General features: G+C 38.7%; 1 protein-coding gene across 1 annotated transcript in view; it reads left to right on the top strand.

Moving 5' to 3' along the window:
• Positions 1–12,848, top strand: part of LURAP1L (leucine rich adaptor protein 1 like) — a 46,868-nt gene extending 34,020 nt beyond the window's left edge. The window contains exon 2 of the mRNA XM_059926420.1: positions 12,107–12,848. Within this exon, the coding sequence (XP_059782403.1) occupies positions 12,107–12,481 (375 nt within the window). The 3' untranslated portion in view covers positions 12,482–12,848. The remainder of the gene's footprint in view (positions 1–12,106) is intronic.
• Positions 12,849–16,983: the final 4,135 nt, after the last annotated feature.

Genomic DNA, 16,983 nt, shown 5'->3' with positions numbered 1-16,983 from the left:
TCCTCTAGGATCTTTTTTATGTCTATTCTGTTGTCTTTGGGTTTTCCTAGAGACTCCTCAAATAGAGCCTGAGGCCTGTAGTACTTTTAGCTGTAATCCCTTTTCTTATGCAGGAACCCTATCAATGCGATGTTAGGTGTAGGGAAAGAGAGGCATTCTGTAGTCCATGATTAGGTCTCAGTCTTTTCGTGAGCCTGAGTTGGGCATTTCCCTTCCCCCAGGTTAGTTAGGCTTTGGTAAAACCCCAGTCAGTGAGGCTCTGGTAAAACAGTTTCCCTCGACAGCAGGCCTTGTGAAGGAGAACAGAGAGCTCTGGGCATATTTGGGAGTGCTCACGTTCCCCCTGTCTGTTCCAGCAACATCGAGGATAGTGAGAACCTGGTGGGGCTGCAGGAGGTAAAACTCATGAAAGTGTGGGGCTCCCTGTGAAGTTTTTAACTCTCAAGCTAGTCCACACTGAATCTCCAGCACTCATCAATTAACAACTTTAAGTCTTTCTACTGATAATTGGCTCCAGATGGGCCTTCTGATTCTGGGCATCTGTTTTCAGGAAGCTACGATCCTCTGTATCCACCTCTTTGTCTCCTGGGGGCAGCAGTTTACCCTGTGACCTCAAGTCTCTGAGGGATCTAAGAAAAGTTGTCGATTTTCAGTTTAAGTTTCTTTCTTGTTGGGAAGATAGGAGTGATAACTTCCAAGCTCTTTATATGTCAGATTGGAACCACAATGAGAATAATAATCAGCTTCACAGATTTGTTGTGATAATGACGTTAAATGTATTAGATAAGTTAATATTTAAGGCATGGCATATAAGTAGCAGTTAATAAATGGCAGATATGTTTATTAATATTCCTAAAGCTGTTTGTTTGTTTTTTTTTTAAATGAGACAAAATCACTAGATAAAAAAAGTCAGTGTATGATCAGTGAATGTTGGAATACGGCAGGTGTTTCTCACTGGCCACTCTTCAGGGTGTGAGATCACTGCTCCAACTTGTGTCATCTGGAGAGCCCTGCCCAAATTTTCCCAAATGAAAATATTTAGTCAGTGTTTAGGCATCATATGAAAAAGAAAAGAAAACTAATCTTCATCATAAAGTGAAATATTCCAAATATTACCAAATTATCAACATTAAGTAAAAACATGAATGGTTCTTAAAAAATGCCAGTGCCTCAGTTACATTTCCTATGCAAAAGGACCATTCTACAGAAGGCCCTTTCTAAAGAAACTGGGTTAATATATGAAATACAAAGTCTGGCTCATAGGAGGCACTCAATAAATACAGGTTTTATCCTTAACCTAATCTCCTCCTTCCTTTCCCCTAGTGAGGCCAAATTAAAGTGAATTCTTCGAATTAAATGAAGAATTTTGAAAAGCAAGAGTGTAATTTAGTGAATTTGTCAATATTGGAAATTCAAAGATATTAGTATAGTTAATCTTAGTGTATTCTAATTTCTTAAACTATATCTGAATGTTATTATTTACATTTATTATCTTATACCCTCCATTTTATGACCATCAAATTATAGGGAGTATTATTTATAAGTGATATCTATTGAAAGCATCATCTGTGTCACTAAATACCAGAGATATCATTTGTCATTTCTCCTTGAGGGTAATAAACCATCTTTTCTTAGGGAGAAGAAAGGTGGTCCTATGGGAGATGCAGATGGTGCCTCAATGAAGACCTTGAGTCCCTTGAACGTTTCTTGTCTCTATCAATAAACATTTAACTACTTACTCAATTTTTTACCTTTTCAAACTATAAAACAATGTATCAATAGTGTAGCATTCCAGAGACATGGTGGTCCAGCACCTATCATCCAAAATTATCCACAAGTAGAAAGACATCTAGATCCTTGCTACTCATAGTATAGCCCATATACCAACAGCATTGGTGTATTAGCTATCCCCACTGCATAACAAATACTCCAAAACTTAACAAGGTAAACAACAAACGTGTTATCTCACAGCTTCTATGAGTCAGAAGTCTGGGCACGGATAAACTGAGTGACTCTGGATTAGGGTCTCTTCCAAGTCTGCAATCAGCACGTCAGTTGGGGCTGCTGTCACTTCAAGGCTCTATTCAGTGATCATCTGCTTCCAAGCTCACTCACATAGCCAGTAGCACTTGGCAGGCCTAGCGCCTTGCTAGCTGCTGTCCTGAGATATCAGTTCCTTATCATGGAGATCTCACAATAGGACAGTTCACAGCCTGGCAGATGGCTCTCCTCAAAGCAAGTGGGAGAGTATACCCAAGACAGAAAGCACAGTCTTTTTGTAACCTTTTCTCAGAAGTGACATCCCATCATCTTTGCCATATTCTATTCCTGAGAAACTAGTCCATAGGTCCAGTCTGCACTCAAGGGCAAGGAACTACACAAGGATGTAGATCCCAGGAGAGAGGGGGTTTATTGGGAGATATCTTAGAGGCTGTCCACCTGTATTGGCATCCACTGGGAACTTGTTAGAAATGCAGGATCACAGAACTAGTGAGGAGAATCTGAATTTTAACAAGATTCCAAGGTGATCCATATGTCAAGAAGCACTGCTCTAAGAAGCAAGGGCCATGTGCTTTATTCTGTTGCAGAGGCTGCTTCCTCACTTAATTTTACTCACTGGTTAATGTTACTTTCTAACAATTGCAAAGATTAATTTTCCTTGCAACTCAGTTCTCTCATACTCAACAAATAGGAAACAATGTAGGGTTCCTGTAGGACTACTGGGCTGCAGAGAGCAGATTAGAAAGAGTTGAGGGACTGAGGAAGAGAAAGGGAGCAAAAGGACTGTGCCAAACAGATCTAATGTCAATATCCAGTAATTACTGAAAGAGAAGATTGAGCATTTGTACAAGGAGGGACGTTCAGGACCATGGGAAAAAAGGACTAATGTCCTATTCCCTCAACAGCCCCTAAGTGCATTGCTGAATAATTCTGAATTAGAAATACTCTGTTTATGGTGGCGACCTCTTACTACTTAATTCTGCTTGGGTCTACTTCCTTCTGTTTACCAAGATAGAGAAGTTCACAGCATATTTTAGAAATTATAATATAGAAATGCAAATATTAAGTGAGTTTTAGACATCTTGATTATTCCCTTTCCAAATACATTTTATATCTCAATGATGCTTAAAGAACAATCTACATTCAGTATTTGAAACCTTTCCATAAAAAAACACTAGTAACTTTGGTATAAATATTTTATATCTCCCTCAAATTCTTCTTAGGGGAAAAGATAAAATTCCATTGAGCTTTTAATCCTCTATTAAAAAATGGCCTAAGGGGAAAAATGAAAATCTCTAATCTACTTATCACAAGCGCAGTAGACTAGGGAAAGCCTCTATTCTATACCTTCAGTGGTAGACTGGAGCCGACTCCTACTGGGGTGTGGGAGATGTTTGTTAAGTTTTTAGGAGTTTTATATACTAGTTTTTAACCACAGTCACAATTAAAACTTAAAGCATGTATATAAACCTACAAATTAATAATTTATATGAAAAAACAAAGGTAACAAATACTCAAAATCATCACTTTGTAATTATTTTCTACATTTTACGATTAATTTTTTTTTTTAGGTTATTTAAAACATTTGTTGTATCTACAGGGTTTTCACACTACATAATGCTGTGCTACTAAGGATCTCTTACCAACCCTGTTTAGTGACATCACATTGGTAGCTTGAAACTGGCCATGACAGGAGTATTTACAGCACAGAAATTGGAAAATGCTATAAATCAGAACTTGACTTAATTTTGTTGATTGTCCTCAAGACAGGGAAATGTTAATACTACAGATTCAGCTTAAAAGAGTGTCATGTCCTTAGCTATTACATTATCAAGAGCACAAAAAAAAATTGGTAAATACTCTTCATGCAGTCAAAAACTATTATCCAGTTCAGCAAAATTGCTCCCATCACTGACAAACCAGTAAAGTTCAGACGTAACCCGCGCTAAGGCTGAAACAGGCTTCAGTTTAATGAATATAATTTGTACTAGGGTGAAAAATACTTTAACAACAGATCACGTATCAGATTTAAGGATGAAAAATTATTTAGAAAAGAGTTAGTGGATTGGGATCAATTCTGTGTGTCAAATTATGGTTGAAACTGAAACCCCAAGTTGCTGTACATACAAGAATTCAACGAAAATGAACAAAAGCAGTCTCTGAGAATCAATTAGTTACAGTATATGGAATTTATAATGAAAGGTACTGTATATTTTAGTGTTATTTGTGAAGAGTGTGCTACACCCCTTTTGTATCAGAACAGTTTCTACTACATGCATGTATGCATGTTTGTGTGTGTGTACGTGTGTGCATGGTTTTGCCAGGGAGCCAATTATTCAACATCTACCAGCACACCACCCTGCCTCCTTCCCTCCCAAGGGAAACATGGCCACTACAAATCACGGAGGGGTACATTACCATATCCTAGTCTTCCATGTAAAAATATCATTTTAAGTTCTAAATTTAAAAAATGCACATGCAGAGAGAACATTTATTATAAGTTAGTGGAAACACTTCTTGGCTGGTCCGTGTTCTGCTACAAATGTGGGGAGTCCATGTTTTAGTGACATCATTCCAGATGAATTTCAGCTCAGGTGATTTACAGTCTCTTACATTAGCCAAAATTACACTTTGCATATACATATTAAAAGCTCTCAGGAAAACAATTTTCACTGTACTAGGATATGGAAAAGGAATTGACGTCATAGGCATCTAAGTATCAACTGGACCTAAAACCTGACCGAATAAGGCTGAAAAGCTCTCTGTCTTACTTTGGTAATCAGAGGACTCACCAGCAGACACTATACAGATCTCATGAGCAGGCCTGGTGGCAGGAATTTCTGTTCAAGATTCAGGGGAGTCACATGTGCCCCTTTCAAATAAACCAGATGCAGCATTCTAATTTATCAGAACAACATCAATCGGTCAGCTGTGCTGATGATAGTGTTTTTATGTAGTAATTTAGTCTTTGGGGAAATTACTCTTCTGTGAGGTTTTAAGAAAAAAGTGAACTGTTTTAGTTAATGTTCAATTCCACATAAAAACAACTCAAATGGAGGAAGACAAAGCCGACTGATGTAAAAATGGAATCCTTTGTTGCCCAATTCAAAACAAATTCTGTTGTAAACTTTGAACTGGCTAAGAAAGCAGAGGAAAGCTTTGGCAGAATAACACTGACCTGTAAATGCTACAGGCTCTTCTCCTAAAGCATTCTAAACCAAAAGCGATGGGTGCAAATATTGTAGAGTGTCTTCTCAGACTGTAAAGAGACGGCGATATCCTTATGGGTCCTCTGAGAGAACAGTTAGAGGAGTGCTTTAGAATTAAAGCTATTAATAAAACTGCTGGAAATTTCAAGGATGAGTAGGCAGAAAATCTTCTGTATTCATCAAACTGAGGATGAGGATTTGGCAAATTTGAAGAGGGAGCAAATTTAGACACGAGGAGGTTATATAAAGGGAACATCCAGATAAACTGGGATAAACTACTGGAAAAACAATATTCTAAGCACCTTTACAGTAGCTCTTTAAATGAGTACACATAGATGCTTTTGACTTTTTTTTTTTTTTTTTGTATATTTAGAAATAAATATGGCTAGAAAAGAGGCCTCCCACTAACTACAAATTTGAAAAAATGCTGATTGGTTTCTTCTACTTAGACACTAGGATTAGGGCATCACATTGAAAGGTAAATCTTATTTATTTTCCTTTCTTCATGTGCATGATTATGAACTTGCTTGCAAAGTAGCCTTCTAATTCATATAACAGCTTTCTGGACATTTGGGATTTGGGTCATGGATACTGTGGATTTTATAGTAGGGATTTATAACTGGGAGATGGCTTGCTTTTATCTGATTAGTCAATTCCCATAAATAAAAGGATAAAAATGGTGCAGGAGAGCTTTGTGAGAGAGATGAACACACGGCGCTGTGCAAGCCTGCATGATGACAAGGTGGAGTGAGCAATGTCCCTATTTGGCAGATCCATCCAGCAGCTCATGCGCACATTTCAGTTAATATATAGACCTATTAAAGATGATATGTATGTTTATCTTGGAGTAGACGCAAATACGATTTTTAGTGAAACTCAAATGGCAAGAGCTAAAATTACTATTACCACACAATTTCTGATAAGGTGATTAAAATTCACAGAGAGCTCAAACTTCAGCCATGAGTTTTTTACTAGCTAAGTAATTTGCCGGAGATGGAGCAGCAAATTGATTGGTCTGTCTCCTGTAGAGCTTGCATGATTCTCTAGTAGTGGAAACAATTTTGTAATCAAAAGGCCACAGGAATGACAAACAATCAGAGACTATGTTAGAATGAAGGGTAATCCTGAGACAATCTGATCTACAGAATCTTCTTAGCAAATAACATTTTCAATGAAACCTCAATATAAAAAGCAGACAAAAGTGATAGGTGGATTCCTCAGTTGAATTAAATCTTCATTATTGGGCAGAAATTAGTCTTTTTCACAGACTGCTTTCCTACCTTCACTGGATCCTGTGGCTCACTGGAGCTCAGAATAAACCCCCAGGATTCTTCTTCATGTATACGTTAGTTGTATATGCCAAGCCACCTTGCCCAAAGGTCAACAGGTAGACGGTGGCAGTGGCAGGCCAGAGCCCTGTCCTGTGTTCCTCACACCATCACCAAAGAAGTCAACTTAGTTGGCAACTCCCTGATTAAATGAAAATGTGACCACTTCCTCTCTTTCTTGGATTCCACTGAGCTAATTCATAGCCTTTGTATTCTTGTGGTATTAAAATGATAGTCTGGACAAAAACATAGGTCTGGAAAAGTTTGTTATTAAGAATATTTGCAAGATCTTTTCTGACCCACCTCCTAGAGTAATGGAAATAAAAACAAAAATAAACAAATGGGTCCTAATGAAACTTAAAAGCTTTTGCACAGCAAAGGAAACCATAAACAAGATGAAAAAACAACCCTCAGAATGGGAGAAAATATTTGCAAACAAAGCAGCAGACAAAGGATTAATCTCCAAAATATACAAACAGCTCATGGACCTGAATATCAAAAAAACGAACAACCCAATTAAAAAGACCTAAATAGACATTTCACCAAAGACATACAGATGGCCAAGAGGCACATGAAAAGATGCTCAACATCACTAATTATCAGAGAAATGAAAATCAAAACTACAATGAGGTATCACCTTACACCGGTCAGAATGGCCATCATCACAAAATCTACAAACAATAAATGCTGGAGAGGGTGTGGAGAAAAGGGAATCCTCTTGCACTGTTGGTGGGAATGTAAATTGATACAGCCACTATGGAGAACAGTATGGAGGTTCCTTAAAAAACTAAAAATAGAACTACCATATGACCCAGCATTCCCACTACTGGGCATATACCCTGAGAAAACCATAACTCAGAAGGACACATGTACCCCAATGTTCATTGCAGCACTATTTACAATAGCCAGGACATGGAAGCAACCTAAATGTCCAACGATAGATGAATGGATAAAGAAGATGTGGTACATATGTACAATGGAATATTACTCAGCCATAAAAAGGAATGAAATTGGGTCATTTGTAGAGATGTGGATGGACCTCGAGTCTGTCATACAGAGTAAAGTAAGCCAGAAAGAGAAAAACAAATATCGTATACTAACGCATAAATGTGGAATCTAGAAAAATGGTACAGATGAACCTATTTGTAGGGCAGGAATAGAGACATAGATGTAGAGAACGGACATGTGGACACAGAGGGGTAAGGGGAGGGTGGGACGAATTGGGAGATTAGGTTTGACATAAGTACACTACCATGTGTAAAATAGATAGCAGTGGGAACCTGCTATATAGCACAGGGAGCTCTGCTCTGTGCTCTGTGATGACTTAGATGGGTGGGATGGGGTGGTGGATGGGAGGGAGGCCCAAGAGGGAGGGGATATAGGTATACATATAGCTGATTCACTTCACTGTACAGCAGAAACTAACAGAACATTGTAAAGCGATTTGACTCCAATAAAAAAAAAAAAAGAATATTTGCTCTTTCAAGACCCCCCATTTCAATTTCTACCCTAGATCCAGTTCATTGCTTGTTCAAAAATGACATGAAATTTCAGGCTTCATTCAGTCTAGAGTTGAGAGACCTGTTAGGCTACATCCTAAAGCATGAGAGACTTATGAAGTACAAAGATGGAGTGCATTGCAATAACTGTAATGGCCAGAGTGGACAAGTGAAGAGGAAAAGAGGAAAGGACATTGACATCTGTTTGGATCAATGAATGAAAACCTTACAAAAAAAATTTTTTTGGTAATGTCCTATTTGTTTGTTCCCTTTAACTTTTTTCACCAAGTGTTCACAGAACAACTGCGCTGTGCTAGTATCAGTTATTACCTTGGAACAAACAGAGTAATGTTTGGAGTGTGATTCACCCCATGAAGTCCACTTCCTTTCAGAGATACTATCTTGTGATCTGTACATTTAAGCTAGGAATAACCTTGCCCCAGTTATTCAGTGTTTGAATTCTGTGAATGAATGGGAATGGGATTTCATACTGGATTTGCTTCAGTGTTGCAAAGCTCTTTCCTGAAGTTACCTTATTCTTTCCCTTCAAGTATCATATCACAGCAAAACCCAAGGGAGGGGCATTCCTGACAGATGGTTCAACCTGAAGCCATCATTCAGCCCTTGGACAAATACTAATTGTATACCTACTATGTGTCAAGCACTCTTGTAGGTCTTGGGCACAGAGTGGTGAACAGGACAGACCAAGTCCCCTTCACTGTGATGTTTACAAGCTCATGTGGGATACAGAAAATAATAAGTAAAAATAATAAGCAGGATGATTTCCACTAGTCATAAGTATTATGAGGGAACATAAAAACATAGAAATGTTGTGTACAACTAAGCATGGGGATTGGATACCATGATTGATCAGGAAGGGGCTCTCCAAGGAGGGGTCACTTAACCTCAGACAATGAGGAGTGCCTCCCAACTCCCAATATCCTCAGAGTAAAGCCCTGGGATCTTATATGACCTCAAGTGAGAAAACCACACATATTTCTGCCCAAGGGGCAAGTCTACTGTCTTTTTAATGGATGGCCAGACTTCCTAAGGGCTGACATAGTAACAGTGAGGAAAGGCAGGGCAGCTATTGGAGACAGAAGCCACACTGTGATTTAGTCTTGTGGTGAATTGTTCCTACTTTGAAGGTTCATCAGCAGTAGCATAATCGCACCTTAGTTCCAGGAGAAAGCAGTGTGAAGTGGCCTGGAGCGCCAGGTAATGGGCAGGAAGCCGTGTGAATCAGATGGCCCAGGGCTCCCACGGTGGGAAGCTGTTTACTCTCTCCCCAGGAGGACACAGGGTTAGACACAGTTAAGTCTGTAATCTGTAATTATCAGCCAGATCAACACGTTCTAAGTGACTTGCTTTCGTCATTTTTCCCCTAACAGTGGTTCAATGGCCTGTGAATGTTTGCTTTCAGAAGAAAAGAATTTTTTTTTTATTTAAATAAATCATTCATGGTCAAAGGAAGCTTTTGTCACTTCAGCGTCTACTCCCCTCTCATTCATATTGCTCAACAAAACTGAACAATTTTTATGTGATGCAGCCACTGTGTAGCTCAGACAAAAACTGCTGGAAAAAACTATCCTAAGTATGTTTTAACCCCCAGTTGACACAGTTGCTGGGAATGTGTATTATTATTGTCTCAAGAGCTGAACTTTCTCAGATCCTAAAATTATGACTATTTCCAAAAAAAAAAGCAATCCATGCATAAGACAGACCTTAAGAGATGGACGAAATGTAAGACATGGCTTCTTTAAGGAACTGAAAGCTTACCTGAAGAACCAGTGAGAAGACACAATAATAGGTAGCAACGTAAGTGTAAAAAATTAAGGTATACTGTTAGATACAAACTAAAAGGACGTAGAGGTTAAGCAGGCCAGCAGAAGAGGCTAGAATCAGCAAGTGGTGCTTGATGGAAGAAGTAGGACTTCAAGAATGGGGAGGATCTGGAGAACAAGAGAGTATTTCAAGTGAGGGGAGTAACAGTGAACACGCCCAGAGCTGGGCACACGCGGGAACATTTTCACAGGACAGCGTGGGCACGTGAACAAATGCAGCTGTGGTTCATTTGCGGGGCTGTCGGGAAATGGTCACACTTATATTGCACCATGCCTACACTGGGCACAGCAAGTTTTATCAGCTACAGATGCCTAACTGAAGAATTTTGTAAGACTTTGGCTCCTATTTATTTTCTAGGCTCCTCAGTGGATGTAAGCAAATTGTGGATGATCTGTAAATATTTGTTGTATCGCTTGTAATTTGAACAGTATCTTGATGACTCACGGAGTATGGGGAGTATTTGAATATGAAGACTGCCAAAAAACATCCTTCCCCTACACAACATTACTGCAAGGTCATTGAGACAGCACCACAAATAGAAAAGCATCTCAAGACTTACTAAGTTCTGCTCATGAATACCTCAGAGAGAAATGATTTTCATTGCTGACCCCCTATGCATTTTTGGTGCATTTCTCAGAGAAGATAAGGTAGTCACCCAAGTTACTTTATTTAATATCCTAGCAAAATTAAGGGTTTTTAAACTGTACTTCATGCTCTTTATATTTATACATACATACGTATATGTGTGCATATACATGCACACACACATTTCAACCTATAACCTTACATCTTTGAAGTCACTGTAGAAATTCCATCTGTCCCAATATCTGTCTATCATATTCACTCAATCCAAAGTTCCCCTTCAGTTATAGATTAACTCCTACCCAGGAAATATTTTTACAATATGAATGCATACATTTGAAGACAATAGGCTTCTTTCTCCCTTATGGCTTGAGTCACTCACGACTGAGTGCCTTTGAGAATTCTAGAAACCCACAAATCTGAATTAGTCCTGGGTCTTAAAGAGAGAATTAGCAAAGTCCAGCCTCTTGGGTTAAAGACCCCAACAGAAAAAACTGGAATCCCTTTCAAACCATAATGAGTGTGACTAGGCCCTCTGGTGGCCAAATTTGTCTCTGCCTCCCCATCCAGGCCCTGGCATTTTTGTAGGAGCCTTATTTCTTCAGTTCCAACAAGAACAAGGGCTCTCATGAGACTTCTTGCAGCCTCCCTTTCCCCACCTTCCCCAGAACCACCACACCCTTGATGTTAACATATATTCCCATTGAACTGTAGGGCCTACAAAGAAATTCTGCTTTGTGGCTGAGAAGACAGATTTCTCTGAAGTAACTTAAAACCATCAAAAAGACTATACACCTAGAAAGCCCTTTGGGGAGTTCTAGAACCTTCCCTGAGTCTCATATCCAATTTTGATTGGGACTGCCCTTGACAAATTTGAAGCAAATAATCAGATCTACAGAAAACATCTGTACATCCATTGTGTAGAGTGGATTGGCCTTGTGTATCAGCACACTTTTGGATTCAGGGAATATTAAAACACTTTGGTTCTTCTTAAAAATAAAAGCATTATTCAGCATTATATATTTGTCAATATAGTCATAAAAAGTACAGACCTTTTCTGTACTCTTAACTTTCTTTTTTGTAGATTTCAGTTTCTTCATCTATAAGATGGGGATAAAAATAATAATACCTATGGCACAGGGTTACTGTTATAATATAATGAGTGTTGAGGTTTTGTAATGGTGCTTGCCACAACATCACTCAAAAAATAGGAGCTGCTGCAATGACGATGATGATTCCTTAATTTATACACATTCCTCTTCTCCCCACCTCTCAATATCCACACACATAGTCTCAATTAACATGGATAAACTATTAATCTGGCCAGAGAGAGAATAAGTTTCTTGACAGAATCTGACATTCAATAGGTATTTCCAGGCAGCTTGGTTAGGGTCAGGGATGCAGTTGGAGTTTTTTTTTGTGCTTTTGGAGCCTGATTGGGGCTGACAGGAAGTGAGTTCTTTGATTAAGACTCCTACCATTGGTCAGCAGTTTTCAAAAAGATCCTGCACTCAAGTGAACTGGTATTTTATTCTATGAATTTAAAATCACGGACTGCAGAAGACAGAATTTAAATGCCTTTCGGGTCTTTCAAGAACATCGTATAACCGGCAGGTCTCTCCTCTCTCCCTGTCCTCCGTAGGTTAACCTCAGAGCCACAGACGGCAGGCTCATGCGCCAGTTGCTCCTCATCAATGAGAGCATTGAGTCCATCAAGTGGATGATTGAAGAGAAAGCCACCATCACCAGCCGAGGCAGCAGTCTCAGCGGCAGCCTGTGCAGCTTACTGGAGAGTCAGAGCACCTCCTTATATGGCAGCTACAACAGCCTCCATGATGGCAGCGACGGGCTGGATGGCATCTCCGTGGGGAGCTACCTGGACACTTTGGCAGATGACGTCCCAGGCCATCAGACCCCGTCAGACTTGGACCAGTTCAGTGACAACTCAGTCGTAGGGGACGCACACGCACTGCACAAGCGTCCCAAATTGGATTCTGAATACTACTGCTTTGGCTAATGACCCAGTTTTTTGCATGGGATTGGTGTGCAATTAACTTGTATTTATCCTTCTTCTCCGCTGCTATATTTTTGGTGTGATTTTTTAAAATATGACAACCTTTTAAAAAGAAGCTTATTTTGAACGGCTTGATGGTATTTCTGTTGCTCCTAGTATTTCTCACCTGGACTGATTTATCTTTGTCTCTCTTATGTCTCTATTTTTATTTATTACAGCGATTTTTCTCCCTTCTTTCACAGTGGCACAAATAAGGTAGGGGGAAAAGAATAAGCAATAATTATGTTTTTGCTTCTGTTTTCAGAGCAAGGGGTCAGGGATTACAAGATAAACTTTGCTAAATTTTACAATAAACCAAAGTCTGATACTAGCTAATTTTGTTGCTTGTATTCTTAAATGTTTCAAAGATTCATTTTTCAGAAGACGCTGAGGTTTATTACTGTTTGTATGTTAGGTTGAACAAAATGCTTGGGACAAAGCTAGGCATTATTTCTAGGCCACAATGTCCTAGCGTGAAATCAACAATACTGTTAGTCACACACTTCTCATGACAATAATTTGGAAGCCCCAACTCTATGCAATCTGTTCAGTTAAATTTGCTGTTCATAGATCAGCATTTTGTCATCAGTGATTCTAACTCAAGCTGTAGACTAAGTTGTGTAATTATATGTATGATTCTCCCAAATTTCAAAGAATAATTGAGATTAGGTATGGAGGTGATTAGAGGTTAAGGTGTCCTAAATTTAATAGTATTTTGAGATTTTGTTGATGCTTACTGCATGAATTTTACAATTCTAGGATATATAAAGACATAGATGCATACAATGGATGGATGGGTGGATGGATGGATGGATGGGTGGGTGGGTGGATAGAGTGGGAAGTAGAGTCACTCTTCCCTTAAGAAGTCTAATAGTCTAATAGATCCTTTCATCCTGGGATGGGTAAATAATCTCTTAATTTTCTGAAATGACATCTGAAAATATCACTCGTACTGAACATTTAGTTTTGATGTATTATTAATCCCCTACATTTCTTTTACCTTGATGATTCCTAGTGAGTGAATCTTATTGAGATTTCAAACTGTTCTTTGTAATGATATAGGTTTCTGCACTAAACACTTGACAATATGAATCAAAAAGTCTTTCTACTTGTAACTTTAAAATGCCTATACTCAAGAAATGATTTCCCCCAGATTTCCTTTGTTATTATACGTATTGCATACTTGTCAAATTTGTTCTTTCCAGGTTATATATTATTCAATTTCCAATTAATATAGACCCTGTAGGTTTTTTACAGTAGTCCTTTTTTCATAAATTGCTGATAAAATCCTCATCAACAACAATCTCATCATGTCAGGATTGTCTCCCTTCTGTGTTTGAGGAAAATGAAACACGCAGAAAGTAGGTAACTGGGTCAAATCTCCCAGTAAGTGTCAAAGCTGGGACTTAAACATGAGCCTGTCTTATTCTAACAGTAAAACTTGGTACCTATATTAGTTAAATAATAACGTATGGATGAGAAAGCAAACTTAACCCCTGACAAAAATAAAGTGACCATTTTTCTTCCAAATCAGTAGGACCTACATTTTTGAATATGAGCTTTTTGAGCCCTTTCCTGAAATCACATGTCCAGTCAGTGATGTGCTTATAGGTAAATCAGGGAGTTGGCCGCATGCCAGCTATTCCTCATATATTCCCCCCTTTCTACTTACTTTCATTTTAAATATAGTAAAGGCTGGTGGGCTGGCTATTTTATTTGTTTGGTTTTAATCTGGAATTAAGCCAAGCAATTTTTAGCACAGATTTTTTTTTTTTTACCATATTAAAATCCAAGAGCATGCATTATGATCTAGGAGATAAAACATCCTTAGAACCGAGACTGAAGAATTTCAAACAGAGGGTAATGACATATGTAACTGTATGTCTATAGCATTGCAAGGAGAACATTTCCAGCAAGAGAGAAGTAAGCAGACAGCAAGACTATAGGAGGCATCGAGGCTAAATCCTAACCTCTTCAAAACCTGAGATTTGTCTAGAGTAAGCCAAGCACAGGAAAGATGATTTCTGTCCTCAGATCACTGTTTCAGATTGTAAATTCAATATGGCCAATTTCTTTCACACCCTCCTCTTACCAATCAGCTTCCCCTGCTATCTGTCCATCCTAAACCCTCTATAAATTTCCTCCCTATAGAAAGGAAATGAACAAGCATGAGTATAATATGAGTGAAATGTGTAGAATAGTTTTCATTTATGCATCTTATTTTAAGGGACCTATAATGAACATTGGAAGAACACTTGAGAACTTTTTTTTGGCTCTATAAATTTCACTGTTGTATGTGCTTTACAGTTATTCCTATTTTTTTGGTAAAAGATACCAAATATAGAGTCTATAATTTAGACATATGGAGTAACATATAAGCCAACAATGTTTTGATAGTTGATTTTACTAAGAGGAGGGGAATATGCAACTAAACAACACTAATTATTGACCTATTCATTGGTCTCAAGAGAATGAATGCATTTTCAACTAAAGAATTCCCATAACAAATCTATGACCTGGAGCATTTGATATTTGATCTCTGTCAGTACCATGAGGAAATGGGGTAAAAAGTTAAAGTGCCTTCAAACTATTCTGCCTGCACTGAGTTGTGTTCTCCCAGAAAAATGGAATTTTCCTCAGTTACAGTAACCTCTCCGTTTTATGGACTTGTCTGTTTTATACTGGGAAGAAGATAAGATAATTGGAGGTAAGGAATTTAGACAATTTAAAGCTATTACATTTTTGGAGTTTTGAAAATAAAGGAACTCAAGATAACCAACTTAGAAGTCTTAACTTCAAAGAAACTTCAGTATTTATACTATGTCAGCCCCAAATTGCATAGCATCAAGTTCTAGGTATTTGCCAACCTTTAGAAATGCAATATGATCCTTTGCTGCCCGGTGAATTGTAAAGACACTTGGAGCTCCACGAATAATGTCAATCAGGCATTTTGATCCCTGATCCCATCAAAATACAATCACCACCATGATGCCCAAATAAATGGTTATTTTGAGGTCCTCATCTCATTGATATCTCAGCAGCAGTTGACACATTTGATCACTGCTTTCTTGAAAGACTGTCTTCATTTGGCTTCCAGGACATCCCTCTCTCTTGGATTCCCTCATTCCCCACTGCCTGCTTGTTAGCATAACTCTGTTGCAGCTTCTCTTCATACTCCTGACCTCCACACACAAGAGTGTCTCTTGGCTCAATTCTGGCACCACTTCTTTTCCGAAATTATTCCCCTGGGGATTTCATCCAGTTCCACAGCTTTAGATGTCATCTACATGCTGAGATTCCTCAAAGTATATCTCTAGGCTCAGTCTCTCCCCTGCACTCTAGCCTACTGCATCTATCTGACCCCACGGCATCTCTACTTGATGTCTGATAAGCGTCTCAATCTAAACATAACCAAAATTGAAATTTTGCTCTTGTTCTGTAATCTTCCCCAGTTTGGTAAAGGATGGCTCTAATTATCAAACGCTCAGCCCAAATCCTTGAAGTCATTTCTTAAGTGCTCTCTCTCACACCACATCCACCATATCCAATCTGTCATGTAAATCATATGTGTTCTACCTTAGAAATATATCCAGAATGAGCTATAGATTTTCATAGTACCCCTGTTACCACTCTAATCAAGTCAGTGTCACTTCTTCCTGGGACTATTTCAATAGCCCTGTCTTGTTTCCTGGCTTCCACCCTTACCTTCCCACAGTTAATATTCAACATAGCAAACAGTAATCTTTTAAGAAACAAGGCAGAATTTTTGCCAGCCTCTGTACCAACCCTTTAATGTACTTCCATCTCTAAGCATAACCCAACTCTGTAGCACAGACTACAAAATCCTATGCAATCTGTCATCTTTCCACCTGTCTGACTTCATCTCATACCATTCTCCACTCTCATTGTGAGCCTCATTTACATCCTTACTATTCTTTAAAAATCTCAAAGTCTATGCAAGTCCTTACCTCAGAATCTTTGCACTTCTCATTTCCTCTTTCTGAAATGTTCCTCTCCCGAATATTCATAAGTTTTGATTCCCCAGTTCTTTTTGGTCTCCAACCAAATGGCAAGAGGACTCCTTACATAGCACACCTGGAACATGCTGCCCTTACCCTGGTTTATTTCTCCTCAGATCATCACTTGATACATAATTTTTGCATGTACTCTCTGCTTCCCCACACTAGAATGCAAGATCTTTGAGAACAAGAACTGTGTTTTGTCCACCACCATATGCTTCCAGACTCCTAGTAATCCCCAGGACACACACACACACACACACACACACACACACATCAGTCAGCTCTGGGGCTGCAGTATGTATGACCAGTCCTATGAATCACCTGGATAAAGTGAGGACTCAACAAGTATTTATCAAACGAATGAATGAATGAGAGAATGGGTGACTGAGTGGCTGCATGAACAGGCAGACACATCCTTAGAGACTGCTTCCTAATCCAGGATGC

This window comes from Balaenoptera ricei, chromosome 6, assembly GCF_028023285.1.
Source record: "Balaenoptera ricei isolate mBalRic1 chromosome 6, mBalRic1.hap2, whole genome shotgun sequence".
Taxonomy (NCBI): Eukaryota; Metazoa; Chordata; class Mammalia; order Artiodactyla; family Balaenopteridae; genus Balaenoptera; species Balaenoptera ricei.
Note: the sequence above shows the minus strand (reverse complement) of the source record. Positions and strands in the feature narration are given on the sequence as shown.